Source organism: Strongylocentrotus purpuratus, unplaced genomic scaffold, assembly GCF_000002235.5.
Source record: "Strongylocentrotus purpuratus isolate Spur 01 unplaced genomic scaffold, Spur_5.0 spur5_scaffold_7, whole genome shotgun sequence".
NCBI lineage: Eukaryota > Metazoa > Echinodermata > Echinoidea > Camarodonta > Strongylocentrotidae > Strongylocentrotus > Strongylocentrotus purpuratus.
In genome coordinates, this window is record NW_022145613.1 from 30,216,058 (window position 1) to 30,237,755 (window position 21,698).

A 21,698-nucleotide genomic window follows, 5' to 3' on the forward strand; every position below is an offset into this window, starting at 1 on the left:
AGTTCCTATGCCTGTTCAAGTAAAATATATGAAATTCTGCCACTTAGTCCATATTATGTATTTCAATATGATCCATCTTTCTGCTTTACTTGAAAAGTAATCATTACAAAACATGATCATCATAGTAACATGTAGAAAGAATACCAAATAAATACAAGTACTGTAGATCCAGTCTTTTACCTTCTCTGATATCATCCACCTTCTCTGGAGGCGCAATTTCTTGACGACCTGTGGTATGTCCGCGATCCCATGACCCTCGTTAATTTCACGGGCGGCGGTGTAGACCAAACAGAACACACCAGTTCTGTCAATGCCGGCACTGTTGGGATTAAATACATCTTGTTAAATCGAGAGATTTCATTTTAAAGTCAAATTCATGGAATTTACAGTAGAAGAGAAAGAGAGGTGGTGTAGTGAGAGACGTGAAGTAAGATTGAGAGGGTAAAAGAAAGAGAAAATCAGAGGATATATTACAAGGAGGGAGAGTAAATCATCAAAAAAGGAGAGATCTACTGTAAAACCAGAAAATTCCAAGTGCGTGGAATGTTCACAAATTTCATACATAGTTCAGAATTGCTCTTTTGCTGCCTGTCACAAATATTTCTAATTTTAAAGTATTTAGCAAGAGTTCTTTCACAAGATGGGGAAAGTGATCAAAGTAAATATAGAGATAGAAAATTGAAACAAAAGACAAAGGTAGCAGCTGAGATATTGTATTTTCACTTTACTTATTGATGAAAAGTTAGCACTGCTTTCTCACATAAATTATCTATTGAATAGGGTAATATCAAACAAAATAACCTACGACCTATGAAACATCAAGTTTCTCACCTGCAGTGTACCACTATCGGGATCTGTGTCTTGCGTTGCTGAGAATGGTAGCTCTGAACCTCATCAATAAACTGAAGCAGGACACCAGGGCTGCTAGGGACTCCACTATGAACAAAACCATCAAATGAAACCCATAGTTAGCTTGTATCTGTATGGCAATATTCATGTCTTTGTCTTGGTTCACCACAAATGAATAGTTTCTATTATATCCTGCATCAAAAATTTGTTGGCTTTTGATTGGTTGAGAGCTCGTCACATGACCAAAAATATTTGAGCTATTTTTAGAAAGTACTATATGAGAGTACTATTTTGGTTTACTATTTGGGAGTTGAAAAAAAAATGTGAATTTTTTTTTTCTTCAAATCTTAATTTAATGAAAACAAAATATTTTAAATCTTTTTAGATAAAAAATTAACATTTTTTTTGTTCCAAAATTTTTTTTCTCCCAAAAATGTTTTTTTTTTTTTTTTTTTTAAATAAATTTTTGATGCAGGACATTGGACATTGGTTGATGCCATTCAAGTCATTTCCAACATTGAACAATAAATTGAAATTGAATGAATTTTGAATTGAATGTAAACAATATTTGGTGGCTTACTACTTCATATTTGAATGAGCCTTTAAAGCCCAAGTCCACTCGAAAAGTAACTTACTTTCGATGGAACCAGAAGGGTCAGACGAACCAATCAGAGAAAGTTTGAGCTGGGTCGGATAGCTAATAAGAATGTTATGTTTTGATATAAAACAAATATACCATGCCTTCTATTCGAGGTACTGGTTAAACTATGGGCCTCGGTGACTCCAAAAGTACCATTTGCTATTGGAGTCACCTCTTGCGCATAGTTTTAACCAGAACCTCTCAAGGCAGTGTATATTTGTATACTAGAATTTCTTTAACAAGATTGATTTCCCCTCCATCCCTTCGAAAGGACTACATGTAAAAAATTCTGTTTGGAGCTAGAAGGGCATGAACTCGTATAATTTTACACAGAGTTAATGCCCTTCTGGCTCCAGACGAATAACTGATCATCTACAAATAATTATCATAAACTTGCTTTATCTCAGGGGTAAATTGGTACAAGGTGAGAAGAAGTTACTGTAATACCTCAGAGATATCTTCAAGGTCAGGATAATAGTTTTTTGTAGGCGGCTTGAGTATCTCTTAGGATGGATTTGTATAATTTATAGGACAGAGAGCTTTCATACTTTTATAGCTATTAGTACCATTATTATTGATACCGATTTCAATATCATCATCATTATTTTCATTTTTATTATCATAATCATTATCATTACAATCATAATCATCATCATCATCATCATCATCATCATCATCATCATCATCATCATCATCATCATCATCATCATAACAACTACCATCAATGTTATAATAGTTATCATCATCATCAACATAGTGGTCATCGTCGTTACCATTTGTATCCTCTTATATTCAGCAAACTAAACATCAACGGTCAGATGTTCTTGAGAATAACTTACAACTCTGGCCAGGCAGTAAACTGTAGATGTGTGATGGTCCTCATCTGTCTGGTAGGAAGATGTGTCAGATGGATGATCCGTTCCACGTGGTAGTCTGTCGTCCGCTTTGACTGAAGGCTGACAGAGATGTCACCAAACTTCTGGGCAGCCCCTTTGTCCTCTGGCCAGTAGCTCACAAAGTTTGTTGACCCCTAGGGACGGTGAGCAGTGTGTAAATTATGTTCAAGTCTTTTATACATCATTCAAGTAAAATAATTTTTAATCCGATAACGTATGTGTGTTTTTTTATTCAACATATGCTAGGTTCTAAGTAACAAGTAACCGGAAATGTGAACATTGAATTATTACAATGGTCTTTGGATTCAATTAGTATTCTGCACTTTACAGTGCACACTTTATCTGCTCCAGCTTTACAGGAGCCCATATGTTAACCTAATCGCAATGATTTTCACATCCTACTGGGTACCCATTGAACACCTAGATGGACAGAAGCAATGTAGATGAAAAATCCCTCGCTGAAGAATATAAGTGCCGTACCAGAGCTTGAGCCCAAGACCTTGGCATTCCTAATTAAATGATCAAATCATTGACTACAATGCCTCTATATTCCATCTATGAAAGTAACATCACTTTCATCATCAATATCTTCATCATCGTAATAACATTTATCCTACATATCAGAAATCACTGTGAAAAGATAGTAAGGTTAAAAGCTCATTCATGTACATTACAACCCTGTGTGGAGATACACACTAACTATCACAGGAATGGTTACATCAATTTGTTTTCTGTTACTACTTTTGTTCCCCTTCCGTCTTGGATCACTGCATTTTTTATAAAACAATACTCCAAACCTTCTCTAGCACTGCTCACCTTTCCTGTAGCTGGTTTGGAGAGCAGCATGACAATGATTGAAGCCTGCTGCTCGTAGACCATGAGCCAGAAATCATTGAGAGATGGCTGGAGAGGAGCTTGGGTTGCTATGAAGCAAGGACTGGTAGGGACAACATCCTTGATGAAGCTAGCATTGATGTAGTCATCCCTGGTGCCACGAAGACACACCCTGTTATGGTCATCTGGTATCAATAAGAGAAATAGACATAATAAATTACCTTTACTGTCTCACCAAGTTTTAAAGAATTCATTTCAAGAGATTATTGTTGACTTATACTACTTTTTGCATACTTAAATAGATTTCAAAACAAAGGTACCTTTTTTTGCCATTGGAAGAAAAAGGTAACTGTTCTTAGTCCAAACATATTTTTCTACAATCATATTCTAGCGCGTGGTTTGCCATCCAGGGCACAGAAGGGGTTAAGTTAATTTATGAAGAGTTCTTGCAACAGAAGGAAAATGGAAACAATCCTCATACGTTGAACAAGTACAATGAGAACAAACTACAACAGTGCAAGGTAAATATCAGAATTTTAAAAAGTGGAGGAGGATGATATCAATATACAAATAATGCACTGTTGCCAGTGTGTTAGTGCAGGACCAGTGCACAAAGTTTAGTCAGTGCACAAACTGTAGGTGATCATGCATGCACCCGCAGGGCAACTGACTAAACTGAGTGCACTGGAACTGCCCTAACACACGAGCAAAACAGTGCATTATTTGTTTTATAAGACGGGTCGGCAATACATTCTTACAATATAGTCTAGATCTAGACTATAGATAGATATTAGATCTAGATCTAAGTTAGATCTAACTAGATCTAGGCCTAGAATATTCTAAATTTAGATATTGAAAATGCACAAATTCAATTTGGCTGGATTGCGCGAAAACGATATCGGCAGGTATCGAGCTTGTGTTATCAATTTTTGATGGGAGAAACTAATGCACGCCCAATTGATGTCAATTGACCAATCAAATTGCTTAGATTCTAAAACCCGTCTTATAACAAGAAATAACATATCTGCTCACATGGCATGATGTCCGGATGCCTGTTCTTGACCGAGTAACAACGGGCGATGGCAATGGAAAACTGACGGGTTTCCCTGTCCTGATAATTGGTCAGCTCCTATTTCAGAAACAAATACAAAAGGCAAATGAAATATACAAATGTAAAGATACAAAGAACAATAGTTGCACTGAAATCAAATCATCGTGTGGTTATACTTCATCATTGTATCTTGGCAGCATCTGATCAGGAAATGTTACAGCTTTTAAATTTATCTTTGCAGTGTAAAGGAGAGTTCTGCATGTATGTAATCAAGATAACATGCATTTAACACTGGATCTAAAGAAAGGATTTGGAAAAAGATTGTAACCTGCAGCAGCCTCTTTAACGCACTTCAAGGTAAACTGCCCCTATGTATAGCTGCAGTATAGTAAAACTATATTTATTGTAAGTAAATGGCAATAACTAAGCCCAATGAAGACCCTTAGAGCATACTCCCTTTTCTGTGAGTTGCAAGATACAAAAATGAGAGGTGCCAATTTAAGTTGGAGTTTTTAGAGTGTGTTTTTTCAGGTGGTTTACTGTGAGGTTAGGGATTAAGGAATATTTATTTTTATTTATTTATTTATTTATTCTCCACTCATGGGATGGATTGCCCTTGTCAGCTATAAGCTGTTTTTCAAAGGGGTCCAGGCCAAGATAAAAACATACAATCAGAATAATCAATACATGTATATAGGCTACTCATAAGAATAGACTAATGAATACACACAAAATATAATTTACATAATATAAAAAGTAAATCTATAACAACAAAAATAACATCACTATGGGGGAAAGCAACTACAAAAGGGGGAACGTGTCCTTACATGGTAAAAACGGATAAGGGAGTAACAAAACAAAAAATTACGAATAAGAAGAAAAGAAAGAAAACCGGGGTTCTTGTATTTTTAGCTTAATTTGTTAAATATAGGAGTTAAGTCTGTCTGCTATATAAGAATGGTCAGGATGATGGGGTTACTATTTATGTGACGCACAAAATAAGTCACTGTCTCACCTTCCACAATCTTTCAATGACTGTAGGACCACTCAGCATCTTACGATTCAATCCCTCTACGTACATGTCCAGTCTCTCCACCTCCTCCACAAACTTCTCCAGGGATTCCTTATCAACGTAAGAGTTCTTATCTCCAGGTAACGTGGCTAAAGTTGTTGATTGCGTTGCCGCTGATGATTCTTGTGGCTTTGATGGTGTTCGTTGTGGTGGTTGCTGAAGGTTGCTCGTTGTAGATGGCCGTGTGGCAGCGATGATAGGAGGGCTTGAAAGAGCTGGTTGGAGCTTCAATGCTGCCAACATGTCTGTGGTGGATGAAGTTGAAGGAACTGTGGCATGGCTTGAGTTGGAAATCTGAGAGGGCAGTTGCTGACTTTGTGGAATGCTATTTGGCTGCACTTCTATGCTGGCAAGAACAGAGACATTTGAGTTTGGATCTGCAGCAGGTTGTGTAGCTTCTGGTTGAACCTCTGCTTTTGCTGCAACACTATGCGGTGCAAGAACATCATTCAGAGGCTGATTTTGCCTGTCAGGGCTAGTTGATAGAAGATCGGTTGCAGGCTTAGCACTGGCTTTCATTGGCTGCAACACTGGTTGTGGTAGTCTTTGTTGCTCGAAGCTCTGTTTCTGTGTTATCTGTTGTACAGAACTTATCGGTCGCAACGGTTGCTGCATTTGAGGAGGATTTTGTTGGAATTGTGGTCTGATATTGGACTGAGACACAATATTGGAGTTGGGTGCTGGGGGCGGAGGTTGCTGCATGTGCTGTTGACTCTGCTGATACTGAGGCATTGGTTGCTGCTGAGGAAAAGTTTGTTGTTGTTGCTGCTGCTGCTGTTGTGGAGGATATTGTGGCTGTTGGGGAGGATGCTGTTGCTGCTGGGGAGGATATTGTGGCTGGTGTGGAGGATGTTGCTGCTGCTGGGGAGGATGTTGCTGCTGCTGCTGGGGAGGATGTTGCTGCTGCTGCTGGGGAAGATGTTGCTGCTGCTGCTGGGAAAGATGTTGCTGCTGCTGCTGTGCAGAAAATTGCTGCGGTTGGGGATGTTTCTGCTGTGGTACAGGTTGTTGCTGCTGTTTAGGAGGATGTTGTTGGTGTGCAGGTTGTTGTTGGTGTGCAGGATGTTGATGATGTTGTGTAGGTCGTTGCTGCTGCTGTGGAGGATGTTGCTGCTGCTGGGCAGGATATTGCTGCCCTTGTGCAGGATACTGCTGGTGGTTAATTTGCTGTTGTTGCACTCCTGGTTGTTGTAGATTTTGTTGTGGCTGCTGATGAGACTGCTGCGGTATTTGTTGATACGATCCAGGTCTTACAGTAACTTGCTGTGGTATGGAACTGGGTACCTGTTGCCCAGTTGAATTACCTGCTATAGGTGGCATACCACCTTGTGGTTGCCCAGAAGGCACACACTGTTTGCTTGGAGAGGATTGGTAAGGGGTACCACCTGGTGTTTGTTGATAGCCTTGAGGCTGTTGTAATGGTAGGTTGATCTGCTGCTGTGGACTCTTGTTGTATCCTTGGTGGTAGGCTTGTGGCTGCTGCATCTGAAGATTTTGTTGAGATGATGGAACTTGATTTCCAGGTTGTATGTTAGGTTGTTGCTGTTGTGCTGGAACGTTCTGTTGATGAGATGTGGGAACTTGATTTCCAGGTTGTATGTTAGGTTGTTGCTGTTGTGCTGGGACGTTCTGTTGATGTGGTGTTGGAACCTGATGTCCAGGTTGTACTTGTGGCTGTTGTGAAACAAAGCCTTGTTGTGGATGCTGTTGTTGTTGTTGCAAATGTTGTGGTTGCTGATGGGGAGCAGCAGGTGGTGTCTGATACTGCTGAGAGGGCTGAACTTTGTTCCCTATTTGAGGATAAGTCTGCTGCATGCTAGTTTGCTGAGGCTGTGGCTGTGATTTTAATGATTGATAACTTTGTTGCTCTGGATACTGTTGTTGTTGAGGTCTAATCATTTGAGAGTTCCCTTGCTGTTGTGGAAATGAACCAGTTCCTGCAGATGGCTGCACCGCTTGAATGTTTGGGACTACTGTCCTTACTCCAGAATTGGGTGGTTGCTGCTGTTGCTGCAAGTTTCCTCCTTGTTGCCCATGTGGTAAGTTTGGTTGATGCTGTGGCATACCAACTTGAGATGGCATCTGAATATTACCAATTTGTGTGTTGTTAACCACGGACGCACCTGGCTGAACAGCTGTATTCTGGATAGGTTGTCCTCCATGAGCAAGTGGGATATTTCCCGGTGCTATGTATTGTTGTTGGTTAGGTAACTGATTAGGAACCGAATTACCAGGCATGTGGCTGGGAGTGGTGTTGGTTGCACTTGGCAGGTGAGCTGAAGAGTAGGATGAAGGAGGAGTGCCCTGTGGAGGTACTCCTGGCTGCATTGATGCTGTCGACATCCCCATACTTGCAGCCTTGGCTATGGCATGTTGTTCAGAGCCATATGCAGGAGGCTGCACAGGTGGCTGATTATTTAAAGACTGAGGAGCAATGGGTTGCTGTTGGGAATGAGAAGGTATGGACGATGGAATTTGTTGTCCTGAACTTGCGATCTGGTGTGAGGGAAACGCAGCTGGATGATGAGCCATGCTCTGAGCTGGGTGAGGTGATTGTTGAACACCAGCGGGCATCCCAACCTGGTTTGGTCCAACCTGATGTTGGTTGTAATTCTGACCTGGTATTGGAGGATTGGCATGAACGGCACCAGGCTGACCAGACAATGGCATCTGAGATGCCTGAACAGCTTGACCAGGTTGGACTTGCGCACCTCCAGGAACTTGTTGAGGAACATGAACAGGACTTTGACTCGAGTTGCTTGAAAAACTATCCTGTCTGGTCATGGATGTTGCAGGGTGCTGCGGAACCCTACTCTGGTGAACAGGAGATGCATGAGGACCCTGTGAGATGTTCTGAGGTGGCATTTGAACCTCTTGAGGCATAGCCCGAGAAGACGGTGGAAAACCTTGTTGATGATGTCCTGCAGGAATAGGTTGTCCAGCATTTGATGGTGGTACTGCCGCTACTGGTCGTGTCCCCTGACCGCCTTGACTTACATACTGTCCAGGTGCCCTTGGCTGGGCCATGCTGACCTGGGGTGCAACTGGCGGTAGAACAGCACCACTACCTGGTAATGGTTGAGCACCAGGTAATGCTACAGGTGCCTGATGCATTCCACCTCCTGGCATCCTTGCTTGAGAGTAAGGTCCCTGACTTGGCCCTTGCATGGACACTGCCGGTGCAGCAGAGACAGGCATTCCTGGAAACACATGAGGTTGAGTAGGTGGGGGTTGTGCTGCAGGAGGTTGGGCTGTCCTTCCTGCTTTGGGCTTCCAGTAATCTGAGAGTTTGGGTCCTTTTGGAGCAGAAGAAACAGGCACAGGTTCTGGGGGGCCTAGAGGTCCTGCTATCACCAGTCCTGTTGGTCCAATCTGTAGACCTTGTCCAGCCACACCTAGCACTGGATAACCAGCTACAGAAGAGACTGGTTTAGGGGCAGCAGGTCTTTGGGGTGCTGTAGGTGAAAAGATAAAACAAATATAGCTGTTAGATTTCCCCTTTCAAATATACTGTAATCAGGGTTTGCAATGATAAATGATATTGACAAGCTTTTTGTGCAATTAATTCTATGAAAAAGAATGTTAAATTTTCTTTCCTCACATGACATCAGTTGAATATTTATAATTATACTAATTTTCATCTAGCCTTTAAACCTTTTAATGCTTCCATTAAGAACAACAAATGCTTTTTATCATTTTTTAATGCTTGAAAATGCTGATCTATATATCTATCTCTGATATTATTTTGTTTTACTGTATTAGTGGAAATAGACTTTGAACTGAATTTGAATTGAATTCTACACAAACAGAGGTAAACGTTATATGCACATGGCAATGGCATTCTTTTAGACTAAAACAATTTCAATTTGATAGGAAAGACTTACGATATTTCTTTCTGGTTTTCTCCTGTCTCTCCTCATGGTTTGCCTTCGCAACTCCTTTAGTCTTGTTGAGTAGTTTGGTCACGGTTCCTTCCAGTTTCTTATAGAAGCCGATGCCCTTGTTAGATTTCTCTATCAGATCATCATATACAGTGTAGGAGCTGATGAGTTCTCCAATCTTTTCCTCACGCCTGAGGAGGAGATGAAATGATGAAGTAAACAAAGATGAATACCGTACACAAAATTCTTTGGTTTTATAATCTATTGGAAAGGAATTACAAATTTCATTAAAATAAACATGTAAACAAAATGACATCGTTCTCCCATTTCTTCTTCACTATTTCGTACATCAATTATTATGATGTACACAAGAAATGTTGACATATCGAGGCGCGATAGCTCAGTCGGTAGAGCAGTGGTCTCGTTATCCGGTGACCCGGCTTCGAAACCAAGTCAATGCGCTACTGCCCTCAGCATTTATTGCTTTCTTAGCTGTCAGGTAAAATAACCACCGCTATCATCAAGACTAATGTCCCAAAATTGTAAGATCTTTTGTAATCGACGAATGGACAAAAGAGCCTCATTTATTGTCTAAGATGCATCTGATATCAAAATTCAGTACATGTACATATATATGCTTGTAACATACAATAACATAATTTGCGAAGAATTGTAAGAGAATAGGACCAATGAATCAAATAACATGAATCAATAACTGTCCTTATTCAGGATTTTTGTGTTTTGCTATGGGTATGCTAGAAAATGTAATTTCCCTTTGGAGACTGCTTCAATGCAACTTTCATTTTGAAATGAAGAATAAGCTACTGGTACTACTGTAAAAGTATATGGGCATTATCACTTACTTTGAACCGATATTGGTGACCATCTTCCGCCTTTCAGCATAAGAAGCATTGGCTTCAGTCATAGCCTTCAGGATGTTGTCTTGGGCAGAAAGATTCTGCTCCAGGTAGGTTATCAGAGTCTCATGTTTCTTCAATTCATTCTGGAAGAACTCCTGTGAAAGTCAATCAAAAAAGGACATTTAATTTGGAAGCGACCCACTAAGGTTAAGAGAGAGCTTAAGACAGCTTCTAAAGAACTCACAGAAACAAATCATAGCACTCCAATAATGCCTCTCCCCAATAGATTAACAAAAATCTCATTCCCATAAAGCACATTCAAAGAGAGCTCCATTGATTTTTTTTGCTTCTTCTTCCCTTTTTTTTTCTTCACTGCCCATTAGTTACAAGAAACCACAAAAGCCAGTAAGATGGACAGAGAAGTTCCTTGAGGCCCGAAACATTAACCTAATATCGATCTGCAATTCTTCTTTACTTAATATAGACATTGAGTACACTTATACATTTGACGGGTTAAAGGGGATGTAGCATAATGAGACTATGTGTCTTTCCCGTGGCCTGACTAAGGGCTAATCGGTTATAATAGGACTACTGCGACCGCAGTATTCACGTGCGTGCAACATACATGAAACCGAAGCGTGAGGAGAACTTCAGTCTGTTTCGCGAACGGTCGCGATTGCTGACCGTGAATCAAGTCCATTCGTTTATGTGCAGTTGTCCAAAAGAAGTCGTAGATAGCATTAACCAGTATTTGACATGCTACACCCCCTTTAGATGCAAATAACTGCATTTACTATAAAAAAAAATGCTTAGTGGGTATTCCTAATCTATCTTTACCAAATTTTTTACTAACATAGATGAAGATGTCGCAAGTCCGAATGAATTATAAACAACACAGAGACAAGAGTGGCTGTGGGTCACGTTACCTGCATGCTTCCTTTGGTCCTGGTTACGATTCCTCCTGTTACATCGTCATCTCGTATATGATCTCTCAGCTGCTGTTCTAATGTCTGCCGCTGTGTCTTCATCTCATCCACCTTAGTAACCAGCTTCTGCATCTTCCTCTCTGCCTCATCATCATCTTCATCTAATATAGATATGACAAAAATGGTGACATTCTCTTTAAAATGATATCAATTTTGTATCTAGTATATATCTAGTATGTATCTAAATGTCTATAGTGAACTTGTTATAAAGGAATTTTTCGGACCATCCAAGTCACTGCATTATTAAACTCTGAATGAACAATGTAGAAGTTGCTTTATTGCACAAACCTCTGAAAAACCCATGAGGTTTTCAACATTAAAGCTTTTCTGCCAAGTACACATATTCATGAAATTTAAATACCTGGCAGAAATATAAAAACTGGCAGTTAATACCATATGATTATAACTATTAACTTCTCAGCTGCTCTCAACTCTTCAGTATAATGGTAAACACTAATAATACATGGAAATGTAGCACCGCAACTATCTCCTAGAGGATGGGACACACAGGATAACTAACTAGAAGACTTACTTCTGGCTCCCTTAGCAGAGGGAAGGGTTGCCTGGAGGGTCTCCACTGGAGACGCCAGGAGCTTGATGTTCTCCATGTGTGTCTGCATGGCCTTGTGGAGCTCCGTGTTAGACTGGCTAGCTGTGGCGTGGAGCTCCTTACACTTTGTAAGATCCTTCTTCATCTCTTCCAAGGACTTGGCACTCTTTGTCCCAAACTCCAGCTGTAAAAACAGATCGGTTGAAGGTACTCTTCATCAATAGTAATAAACTATATTTTGGAAGAAACTGTCTAAGGATTTTAGAGTTGTAGGCAATTTAATATGCTGAAGTATAATACCTTAACCTATATCTCTTAATAAAAAATAATAAGACAAGCTTGTCTATATTCTTGAAATAAAAAATAAGAAGTACATGATAAAAAATGGACATGTATAACCTATGTCAGGACATTGTCAATGACAACTAAGCTGTTTAGTGTTTTAGGTTTACGACACAGAATCGATCAGAACGTTTAAATGTCTAATACGTGCATATCTAAGATACATCTATAAATATGTTACTACAACTGAAACACTTTTGAAATATGACTCCTTAATGCATTGGGTATTGAGCACAATAGAACTATGTGCTATCAGTTTCAGTTAAAAAAAAAAAAAATTATAGTGGACGATCGAAACACTTGAGGAAAATGAACATTTTCACAGAGTTTTCACATATCAACAGAAATCTACATACAAAAGAAAACAATCATATCATATGTCACTCCAATGAGGAAGTTCCTGAATGTATCTATTACCTGGGACTCTGTTTCTTGTTTTCCATCCTGTTCAATGAGTTGTTCAATCTCTTTCAAGGAAGAGTCCACGTCCATGACTACTCCAGACAGTTCTGATAACACAATCACACAAGGATATTAAAGATGAAATTGAGACAATTTAAAGGGACCCTGTGTAATATTGTTAATAAGGACAATCTTTCGTTGAACCCTCCATGTTAAAGAGTATGTGGTGGTTGAATTCATAGTCTAAAATTAGTCTCTGACTAATATCATTGCTATTCGTCATTACTAGACATTTTCCAACCTGATCAGTATTAATACATTTAAAGGGGCACGAATGACCCAAGCTCCCCCTTCTTTTAAAACCAATGTACCATACTTTAAAGCAAACAAAAGGAAAGTAGTGGCCTCTTCCATTTTCTAACCCAAAAGGCACCTGATAAATCTAATAACCCTTCCTCTTATTCCTATTCTTTTTGCTTGTCAGAAATGTTTTGTAATTGTGCCCTCCACCTTGTACACACACAAACCTGGATCCACCCCTAACAATCAGAAATGGAGAGAAAAACAATAATCTTGGTAGATGGTAGGTTTTACTGTTGGTGTACTTGCGACTGATTCTAGATAGCATTTTTTAGGAATGTAATTACACGCAAGATTGTTTTACCTTTCATGGAGCTGACTAGCGTCTTTATTGGCTCTGTCTTGACACTGAGGGCAGCACACACTTCTAGTAAGACCTGTGGAAGTACTTCCGGGTCACTCCCTGGCAGCTTCAGTTGTTCTAGCTGAACCGCTGCCAAATATTGACTGTATCAATCACACAGGAACAAGACAATTAAGATATATGAAACCATCAGTGATGCCATGTATTATAAAGGACATTGATTGCTCATTTCAGTTCCAGATTCCCAGTGTATTCCACTAAACTCCTTTGGGCATCTAAGATCACATAACATCACTTCAATTATAGCATTTATGCTTAATATACTCATATTCAAGGTGCATAGTCATTTCCATTTTTCTGCCACGTAATAAAATCAAACATAAACCATTCATGTTTGATTCACACATCAAATTTTACCTGTACTCTTTCCCATCAATAAACAGTGCAAACAATAAAACTATGGATGACGCCACAATGAATAAAGGTAATGAATAATTGTTTTCCCCTCATCTACATTTACTCACTCAAGTTTCTTGTTCTTGTCTTCGATATTATCCACGACTCTCCGGAGCAACTTTGCCTTCTCCTCGCTGTAGAGGGATGATGCCTCATGAGCTTCCATTGGAACAAGCTTTCTGAAGATATCATGTCCTGCTACTGCTTCATCGTATGGCTGGAATGTGAGAGCTTTAACTAACGATGCACCTATTTTACGACAATAATAGTGACAACAGAAATGTTAAGCCGTTGTGGGTCACCACATTTTTGGACAAGTACATGTACCTGTTATGTTAACTGAACTTTCAAGAGTGAATATTAGATATACAATTTTTTTAAATTTTATTGATACATGTAAGTGGGATATAGATTATCTCCCATGGATAAAAACTTCACAGTTCAAACAGCTGTAAAATGTAGAACGTAATAGTCCAAACCAAATTGTTTATCACTTGAATTATTGGGCAGGTTGCCACACAAGGCACAAGTAGGGTTTTTACTAATAACAAATTGTTTCAAACTTAAGTGATATAATATTATTGTCTCCTTCATAAATTATTTCTTTTGGGAATAGGCACTTCAAATGGTGTGGGGAAAGAGAGGGAGAGAGAGGGGTGGGGGCAGGTTATCTACCAAACTATCTTCTCAACTATAAACTTTGAAATATATGCATAATTACACAATTCTCTTGTTGATGAACTTTCTGTAATAATGATACACTAGGAAGCATCATGCAGTCTTCTAGATTTGAAATATAACATATTCATATCATGTATTTTTTGGTGGATGTATTGATTAAAAAATGATTTTTGCTGGTACTCAAAATAACTTCATCTCTTTACCTTTGATTTCAGGCAGGCTCTCAAAAGAAGGCACACTGTCATGGTAAACAAATTCATTGTCTTTCTTGGCAGACTGGAACTTTCCAATCACCACGTCCTTGGCAAAGTTGAGGGCCTCGGTAATGCTTTCTGGTTGACCCTGACAAAGAAATAATGGATGAATCTCTCACAGCATCTCTCATTACCACAAACGGAACATTCTCATTTACATCTACCATTCTATGTGTGTGTTCAATCAAATAAAACCAGCTCATCCTGAAAACCCTTACTTTATATTGCACATTGTAATCAACTTTCGGATTCCGCTTTCTCATACCAGACACTATCTCTATATTTTGTATATGTTGTCTGTCTTGATACCCTTTACTCTCCAATCCAATAGCTAACTTTATTTCGCTCTATCTATCTATTTAACTTTTGTTCTCTTTCTCCCTCATAAGCTACCCCCTCCCCTAGTGAAATTGTATAGAAAAGTAAACTTGATTTGCTTTACTCATCTTAAGTTTCATTATGTTTGGTCAGTGCATAGGTCAGAGAAACTACCCTCTCTCTACATGCCACCCAACCTCCTCGTCTTCTTCCTCCTATTCCCTCCTTGCCCCTCTCCTCCCACACCCTCAGGGAGATTTTAAAATCATATTAAAGGTATAGACCAGTTTTGGAAATGCCCCCCTCTCAAAAAACGAAATGGAACCTCTTATCACCAATCATGTGAAAGAATATGTTATGACTAATACATGATGATACAAATTTTGCCGGGAAACCACCAACTAATTGATTTGGTAAATTATTATATCTATCCAGACTGGATAGATATCACAAAGTCCCATGTACATCTTTCTGTGTACAGTGCCTGTAACTTTACCAAGACTGGGCCAAATTTCTTATCATTTTGATGATTCCGGAACCTTGCAGTACACACCAATACTTATGCTAGATGATCAACCTTTTCTGGTCGATTCCACAACGTTTCTTTCACAATGCAAAATGACCAGAACTGGTCTATACTTTTAAACCCAACTTACCTTGCTCATTTTGACAGCTTCATTGTGTTTGGTCTGTGCATAGGTCAGGTATGCAAGCCTCTCGCCAAACTTCTGTTGTTCTTCTGCTTGATTGCTCATGAACATCTATCAACAAACCACATCATGAATACAACAGTAGTAAATTTACACTCTTATTCAATTTCACTGATTCGGTAGACATACAGTGAAACCTGTATATAAAAACCGCTCAAGGGACACAAGAAATGTTTATAGTTTATGTTTATTTTTATAGGCAGGTGATCTTCTATACAGGTGGTCGCTTAAGCAGGTCTGACTTAAGCTTCTTCTTGGTGTAAGCGGGTGCAATCCTCTCGATCATTCCCTTTTCAGTTTTCCTATCCTTTTCTCTCCCTTTCATTCTGAATTTTGTATCTTCTTTTTCACCTTCTTGGTGTTCACTTTGTCTGTGATCTGTATCCTCTTCCACTTGTAATAAATGTAGTTGCATATGCAAATAAATATGCCATAATCTTTAAAAACAAATTTGGTCCTATGTTGCACTTTTGGCTAGGCTTTACATACTTTTTGAGAGCAGCATCAAGGAGAAGCATGAGTTCTGGTAATGTGAACATTTTATTGGAGAACTTTTCTCATTCCTTTTATGTCAGATGACTATACTACATACAAAAAGTCTCCTGACAAGAATAACTTTTCAAATGTCCTAATATTCAAAATATGACAAGAAAATGCTGAAATGGACCGAATTTCATGCAACATGAATGTGGGCAGTGCATTTGACTTTCAACAAAGCTGAGTCAATTTCTCGTCTCTCAGATGATTCCAGACCCTCAAAGTGTACACCAATACTTATGCTGACATAATCAACCTATCCCAATTGCTTCCAGACAGTTTTTTGTTTTTTTACAATGTAATCGCATGCCAAGACCTCATCTTTATCTCTAAGTTTAAAGCCTGTCTGCACTAGTTTGGCCAAGAGGGATTAGACCTCCCTTCAAGGCCACTGACAAGTGGTTATCTCATCAAATCAGCTCTCAGTTAACATAAGAAAAGGGGATCATGGGGGACCAACAGGTACCGCTTAGGCATTGTTTGCTATATAGAGGGCGCAAGTAGCTACAAGTAGTACAGTGAGGCTTTAAGCTACTTATCAAGACTCACGTAAGCAATGCTTGTGAAGTGATGGGCCTTGATCTGCAGGGTCTTCTTCCACCACTTGTTCCTCCTGGAGCCCATCAGACTGCTGATGTTGGAGTCCTCCAGGCCCTTCAGAGCCTGCCGGTAGTACTCCACCACCTGCATGCTGATGCGTGCCACCAGGGAACTCTTACGGTTGTCCTGCATCGACTTCTCCAGCAGGCACTCCTGGGCTTGACCCTGGGTGGGATGAAGATAGTTTGGGGGTGAGGGTGAAGGAATGGAGTGTGAGGAGCGGCTTTCCAAAATTGAATGGTACGGTGTATAGGGAATGTGTATCCAATTTCCAAACCTTTTGAAGTGTATTTTTAGTAGTTACAAGAAGATTTGTATCAGATTAAAAATTTGCTTATTTCATTAAACATATCATGATTTTTATGACACAAGATCATCATTGTATGGTAGTTAGCCTTAAATATTAAATATTGTCATCGTCGTCGTCGTCCTAGGAGTGAAGACTGACGCTTTGTGACCCTATTGATGCTGATGTTCCAACCACTTCTATCCTGGGCATAGTGATTAGCTATGCAGATGTCCATGCCAGTAATCTCTTTTTGTTAAACATAGTAATCTCTTCAATCAAATATCAAGGACAGTAATTGTTACAAAATATTTAGATGATTTGAACAGCTGAACATTATATACAAAGTTCAGAATGGTAAATCCCTGAGTATGTAAGAAACTATCTACATTGAAGTTGCCATTTTCCCATCCAACCACACATCAACCACTCACCTACACACACAGAGTAGTGAGGACCTGAATTGAGTAAGACATACATACTGGGGACAAGATACATTCTATTGTCCATCTCTTATGGCTTTGGTTCACTCACCAGCATTGTGTTGATGTACATGTTCATCAGCTCAAAGGAGATATCAGGACTCATGTCACACTGAAAGTTATCTTTGAGATAGGTGAAAGCTCCTGCTGCACACTGAAAGTGGGTGCATGCCACCTTCATCTCCTGTACATGGAAGGTAAAAGAGATGGTCACCAGTCAAAAGAATGATCACTATCATCTTATCAACATTTACATGTCCGCACATCTGTATTAAAAAAATACCTTTATGATTAACTTGCAGGAACATATGAATTAAATGTATGAATACAACTTGCTTAAAATTGAACCCATTCTAGAAGTTGCCTGAATAGACCATTCATATGCCAAGATATAATTACTGTTCTTAGATTCATGGCATTTATAAACAAACAACATTTACAACACATACAGTTATCTATTAAATATGTAAAGAACATTCTGCATGTAAATCATCATATTTATTACAATAAGCCATAAAATAGCTTTTATCTTCCTGCATGATAAACAGACATATTTGTCAGATATTGGCAGTACAAGTGTAAATATTACAATCTTTTCAAAGATTATAGGTCAAGGCCTTTTATTGAAAGATTATTGTTATCATCGAGTCAAATGTAACTGGGTGTAGATTAGAATAGATCAATGAAGGTTAAAGGGATTGGGTAAGTATGTCTCAGATTCTGAAACAAAATCCTTGATTTAGCTTGTGGTGCAATGATAATTATACACCTCTAGGTCAGTCAGGAACCCCATGACTATTACAAGCCAATCGCCTGTCTGATTATCAAGATATTTATGATTGGTAATCAAAATTTTAAAATTCGTTTTCCTAACAGTTTTTATGACACTGCAGTCTATTGGGGAAAATGAGTATAATAAAACCAGTCACTCAAAGATTTCTTGCTTTTTTAAGGCACTTCCTAATCATTTTGAAGCGCCATTTTTTTAGGGCTTCAATATTACACCATATCACAGACACTGATAACATGTAGGGCCATGCATCTCAGATTTAGCATTGTTAAACAATGCCTTTAAGGATGAATATTATCAGCTTGTTGATAAATAACTAACCTCTTCTGAAGCACGTGACTCGATTGCTCCTAGGATGGAATGCAGGGTCCCGAGGTTGAACAGGATGCATGACTGCTCAAAGAGGATGTCAGTATGTGTGTATGGTTCCTCATCAAATGTATCAATCCTACAGTTCAAAGGCGGCAGGAAAAAAAGGACTTTTAAATTTTTATATACCGGTAATCTTAAAGTTGGTGAATTTGTATAGTATTCTAAAATCAAAAACATTTTTTTTTTAATTTAATATTTGACAGCAAAAGGAAAATAAGAAGATCATTGTGAGAAGTTAAACATATTCATAAGATAATCAAACAAATGTTATCAACTTAAAAACAACAGGAGAAATTAACAATCTTTCCCACCTTTGCTTTCTTTTAAATTTTCCAATGTTCACAAGTCCAACCACCCCCCCCCCCTCTCTCTCCCTCTGTCTCTCCCGTTTACTCTTTGGAATGTCTCTTCCAGTCCTCCCCCCTTCTCTCTCCCCCCCCCCCCTCTTACTCTTTGACTCTCTCCCTTCCAGCCCCCCCCTCTCTCTCTCTCTCTCTCTCTCTCTTCCTCTCACTCTTTGACTCTCCCCCTTCAGACCCTCCCCCCCCCCCACCCCCGGTCCTCTCTCTTCCCCTCTCCCAGGAACACTTCATGCAATTCCTATCCCAGGTGTTAAAGACTATTAGTCACCAAGCAAGGATTGTGCCATATCATGAGTGTGTTGCCTCGCAAGCAACGCAACTACATCAACACAAGTTGAAAGGGAGATTATATTATTTGAATTGGACTTCCTACATGATAATCGATACAGGAAGGCTTTACCATGATCCCTGTAATGCAATCACCTGCTTTGCACTGTTCAGTACTACAGGTGTATACAGAAAATTAAAATTTCCTTTTCTAGCAACAGTGGAAAAGCATACATTTGTAGTACTACAATCATAGTCAAGAACCAACAGAAAGTTTACTTTTGAAAGGACATGTTTGCTAATGACATCAATCAGTTACATTTGAAATGGATCAAACAAGGATATTAATTGGTATGGATAATGGAAATGTCTCTGGTTTAGTACTGCTTGATTTCAGCAGTGCTTTTGATACCATTGATCATTGCATTTTGCTAAAGAGATTAAAGGAAATAGGTCTCAATGGTATAGTATTAAAGTGGTTTATGTCATATCTTTCTAGTAGATCACAAGAAGTTTGTATCCGTGATGCTACCTCTGCTTCAGTTAGTTTAGATTTTTCAGTTCCCCAAGGATCTGTTCTCGGTCCGCAATTGTTCAATGTTTATACTCTGCCCATACAGCATATTGTTCAGAAACACAGTGTCAATTATCATATGTATGCAGATGACTTACATGTACAGCTTTATTTTATTTGCAAACCTGTCCAGAAAGAAATAGATGAAAATGTGAAGAAAATTGAAAACTGTATAGCTGATGTAAGGAACTGGATGATTGAGAGTCGCTTAAAACTAAATGATGCAAAAACAGAATTCATTTTGCTTGGCAACAGTAGACAGCTCAGTAAAATTAAAGTTTCTCATGTTCAAGTTGGTTCTGCCCCTGTATCTCCTGTACATCAAGCTAGGAATCTTGGTGTAATATTTGATTCTGCCATGTCACTCGAAACCCATATTTCAAATTGTGTTAAACTGGCCAATTGTAATCTACGTAATATCCGTGCAATTAGGCAATATCTCTCACCTCAATCCACCCAACAGTTAGTACATGCTTTTATTACTTCGCACCTTGATAATTGCAATTCATTACTCTTTCGACTACCCGCCAACCAAATTAACCGATTGCAAAAAGTTCAGAATGCTGCTGCTCGCCTTGTAACTAACACCAGTAAATCATCACATATCACTCCTATCTTGAAATCTCTGCACTGGCTCCCTGTTCAACAGCGTGTGATCTATAAAATTCTACTCTTAACCTATCGTGCACTAAATGATCTAGCTCCAGAATATATTTCATCCCTTTTATCACCCCACTCTGCAGGTCGTTTTGGTTTACGTTCATCACATAATATTAGACTTAAAGAAATACGTACCAAAAGAAATTGGGGGGATAGAGCATTTGCATCAGCAGCTCCTTCTTTGTGGAATAAGTTACCTTTCTCTATTCAGACGGCCAACACTCTCTCTACTTTCAAAACTGGGCTTAAAACTCACCTGATGCTCAATGCATATTGTTAAATTTCAATGTTCTTTTTATACAATGCATGCAAAACAAACAATCGCACTGTGCCACATTGTATGTACCTTGGCACCATGAAGTTGTATGATCTAATGCAAGTTAACATTTAATATTTCTTTAATCTTAAGTATGTTGAATATTAATTTAAATTATTTGTATGCGCCTTGAGCATCCCTAGAGATGGATATGTTGCGCTTTATAAATATTGTTATTATTATTATTAACTGTGACCCCTTAACTGTCCAGTTAGTTTTCCCTTATCTAGTAAAACATGTACAGAAGGCAATTAACCCAATAACTACCGGAACTGAGTGTTCCCTGTACCAAGCCTATGAGAATTAGAGAATTCAATAGTTAATGGGTTAATAAATACAATTCACACAACTACAGTCATACAAATATGGTTGAATTTGGGAAAATATATACACTATACACTCTCTCTACTTGTCTCCTTTAAACTATTACCACTTAGAGATCAGATTTTGATCAACTGCTTGACAACCACAAAACCACATTTAATTGTAAACTTGAGTTCAAGTAATTAATTCTGAGAGAAACCATAAGTGTACGTCATTCTTCATAGTCCACAGTAAGCATAGATGCAGTCATGTAAACATTCCTGAAAATCACATCACCACACTTCACATTAGTGCTGTAAGTTGGACGCTACATGTATGTTCGTGTTCAGTTCGGTTCAGCAGAGTTCGGCAATTTTTCACCCGAACTTGGTTCGGTTTGGGGCTCGGTAATATAATAGCAAGCAGCGTTATAGCCACGGCGGTCGGCACTGGGCGGGCCGCCCGGCCTGCACGGAGGACGTCTGTACAATGCTCCCGACCAGCACGAATTTCACATTAAAAAACTGCTCTAAACGTAATCATTTGTGAAGAAAAATACTACTTACATTTGTATTTCCGTCTTGAATCGTGTTTTATTTTCAATTTTAAAAGAATCATGTTTTCAATTTGTCAATAAATTATATTTTTTAAAGATTTTCCGAGACGGTTGTTGTCTAATTTTAGAGTCATGAAAGCTGCCATC

At 38.9% G+C, this 21,698-nt stretch overlaps 1 protein-coding gene across 1 annotated transcript in view; it reads right to left on the reverse strand.

The window, feature by feature from the left end:
- The window catches only part of LOC592049 (tyrosine-protein phosphatase non-receptor type 23), a 31,368-nt gene that overhangs the window by 4,478 nt on the left and 5,192 nt on the right, over nucleotides 1-21,698 (reverse strand). Inside the window, exons 4-21 of the mRNA XM_030973733.1 lie at nucleotides 18,463-18,589; nucleotides 17,404-17,535; nucleotides 16,533-16,748; nucleotides 15,393-15,497; nucleotides 14,368-14,506; nucleotides 13,552-13,732; nucleotides 13,028-13,170; nucleotides 12,379-12,470; nucleotides 11,602-11,803; nucleotides 11,010-11,170; nucleotides 10,087-10,238; nucleotides 9,227-9,414; nucleotides 5,286-8,797; nucleotides 4,252-4,348; nucleotides 3,202-3,404; nucleotides 2,329-2,519; nucleotides 832-936; nucleotides 181-319 (exon numbers count right to left, since the gene is read on the reverse strand). Coding sequence (XP_030829593.1) covers nucleotides 181-319; nucleotides 832-936; nucleotides 2,329-2,519; nucleotides 3,202-3,404; nucleotides 4,252-4,348; nucleotides 5,286-8,797; nucleotides 9,227-9,414; nucleotides 10,087-10,238; nucleotides 11,010-11,170; nucleotides 11,602-11,803; nucleotides 12,379-12,470; nucleotides 13,028-13,170; nucleotides 13,552-13,732; nucleotides 14,368-14,506; nucleotides 15,393-15,497; nucleotides 16,533-16,748; nucleotides 17,404-17,535; nucleotides 18,463-18,589 — 6,085 coding nt within the window. The remainder of the gene's footprint in view (nucleotides 1-180; nucleotides 320-831; nucleotides 937-2,328; nucleotides 2,520-3,201; nucleotides 3,405-4,251; nucleotides 4,349-5,285; nucleotides 8,798-9,226; nucleotides 9,415-10,086; nucleotides 10,239-11,009; nucleotides 11,171-11,601; nucleotides 11,804-12,378; nucleotides 12,471-13,027; nucleotides 13,171-13,551; nucleotides 13,733-14,367; nucleotides 14,507-15,392; nucleotides 15,498-16,532; nucleotides 16,749-17,403; nucleotides 17,536-18,462; nucleotides 18,590-21,698) is intronic.